The following is a 1755-nucleotide window of genomic DNA, read 5'->3' on the forward strand; positions in this document are numbered from 1 at the left end:
TTTTTTTGAGATGGAATCTCACTCTGTCACCCAGGCTGGAGTGCAGTGGCATGATCATGGCTCACTGTAGCCTCGACTTGCTGGGCTCCAAGGATCCTCCCTCCTCAGCCTTTCAAGTAGCTGGGACCACAGGCATGTGCCAACACGCCTGACTCATTTTTGTATTTTTGGTAGAGGGGTTTCACTATCTTGCTCAGATTGGTGTCGAACTTCAGAGCTCTAGTGATCCTCCTGCCTTGGCCTCCCAAAGTGCCTGGATTACAGGCCTGAGCAACTTTGCCTGGCCCACATCTTTCTTCTTACCCTCACACTGGGCTAATAATTAGAAAATTTTAGGATAGAGGTTACTGTCCCTTGGTACTTGGAAAGCTGCACTTCTCTGTCTGCTATGTCTAGTTTTGCTGCTGAGAAGTCCAACATCATGCTGGAACCCAATCTTTTGGATATGATCAGGTTTTCTCTTTTGATACTTTTGGAACTTCTCACTATCCCTATTGCTCTGAAATATCATGAGATGCTTTGGTGCCAGTCTTTTTTATTCATGTATCCCACATGCCTAGAGCAATACCTGGCAAATAGGTGTTCAATAATATTTGTTGAACGAGCTGGGAGTGGTGGCTCACGCCTGTAATCCCAACATTTTGGGAGGCCAAGGTGGACGGATCACTTGAGGTCAGGAGTTCAAGACCAGCCTGGCCAACATGGTGAAACCCCATCTCTACTAAAAAAAAAAAAAAAATTAGCCAGGCATTGTGGTATATGCCTGTAATCCCAGCTACTCAGGAGGCTGAGTCAGGAGAATTGCTTGAACCCGGGAGGCAGGGGTTGTAGTGAGCCGAGATCACTCCATTACACTCCAACCTGGGCAACAGAGCGAGACTCTGTCTCAAAAAAAAAAAAAAAAGGAAAGAAAAAAAGAAAAAGAAAAACTGCTCAGGGGCTGTGGCTCACGCCTGTTATCCCAGCATTTTGGGAGGCCAAGGCGGGCTGATCACTTGAGGTCAGGAGTTCGAGACCAGCCTGGCCAACATGGTGAAACCCTGTCTCTACTAAAAATAGAAAAATTAGCCGGGTTTTTGTTGGCGGGCACCTGTAATTCCAACTACTCAGGAGGCTGAGGCAGGAGAATCGCTTGAATCCGGGAGTGGGAGGTTGCAGTCAGTCAAGCTCGTGCCACTGCACTGTGCAGCCCGCGCGACAAAGCGAGACTCCGTCTCAAAAAAAAAAAAAAAAACAAATTCGCGTAGAAGCTCCCAAGCCCAATTAAAGCCCAAGGCAATCGTCCACGTAGTGGGTTCCAAATCGCTCAGTTCCCAGGCCAGCAGGGAAAGCGAGCCGGGTGAAAGTCGCCTCTGCGCCAAGGCGGGGAATTGCACAGTATTTACATGGAAGCGGCGGAGAGGTTGCTTAGCAACCCGGCTGAGCGGACGGGCTGCACTGCGCACGCGTATACGGGCGGAGCAGCTTGCGCACGCGCGAGCGACAGCGTGTGGGGTTCAGGGCCTGACGGTTGCTAGGGTGACAGGGACACAACATGGCGGCCGGATGCTAACGCTGTTCTTCGAGGGACCACCACGGAGATCCTAGTGCGGGACCCCGCCTCAGGGAAGTGGAAAGCAGGGGGACACCCTTCCTGCCTCTTTCTTTTCCGTCCAGTGTCGGCAAGGGGTTGTCTCTTCCGCATCCAAGATGAAGAGTGAGTGGGACCGGGGATGGGGGCAGGGACTGGAGAGCGAGTGGCGGGGGCGGGAGGGA

At 51.7% G+C, this 1755-nt stretch overlaps 1 protein-coding gene across 2 annotated transcripts in view; it reads left to right on the top strand.

The window, feature by feature from the left end:
• Nucleotides 1–1464: 1464 nt before the first annotated feature.
• Nucleotides 1465–1755, top strand: part of MOK (MOK protein kinase) — a 76805-nt gene continuing 76514 nt past the window's right edge. For both annotated transcript variants that reach the window (XM_011951439.1, XM_011951440.1), the window contains exon 1: nt 1465–1696. In XM_011951439.1, the coding sequence (XP_011806829.1) occupies nt 1690–1696 (7 nt within the window). In that variant the 5' untranslated portion in view covers nt 1465–1689. The remainder of the gene's footprint in view (nt 1697–1755) is intronic.

This window comes from Colobus angolensis, unplaced genomic scaffold (assembly GCF_000951035.1).
Source record: "Colobus angolensis palliatus isolate OR3802 unplaced genomic scaffold, Cang.pa_1.0 Scaffold32, whole genome shotgun sequence".
Lineage (NCBI taxonomy): Eukaryota > Metazoa > Chordata > Mammalia > Primates > Cercopithecidae > Colobus > Colobus angolensis.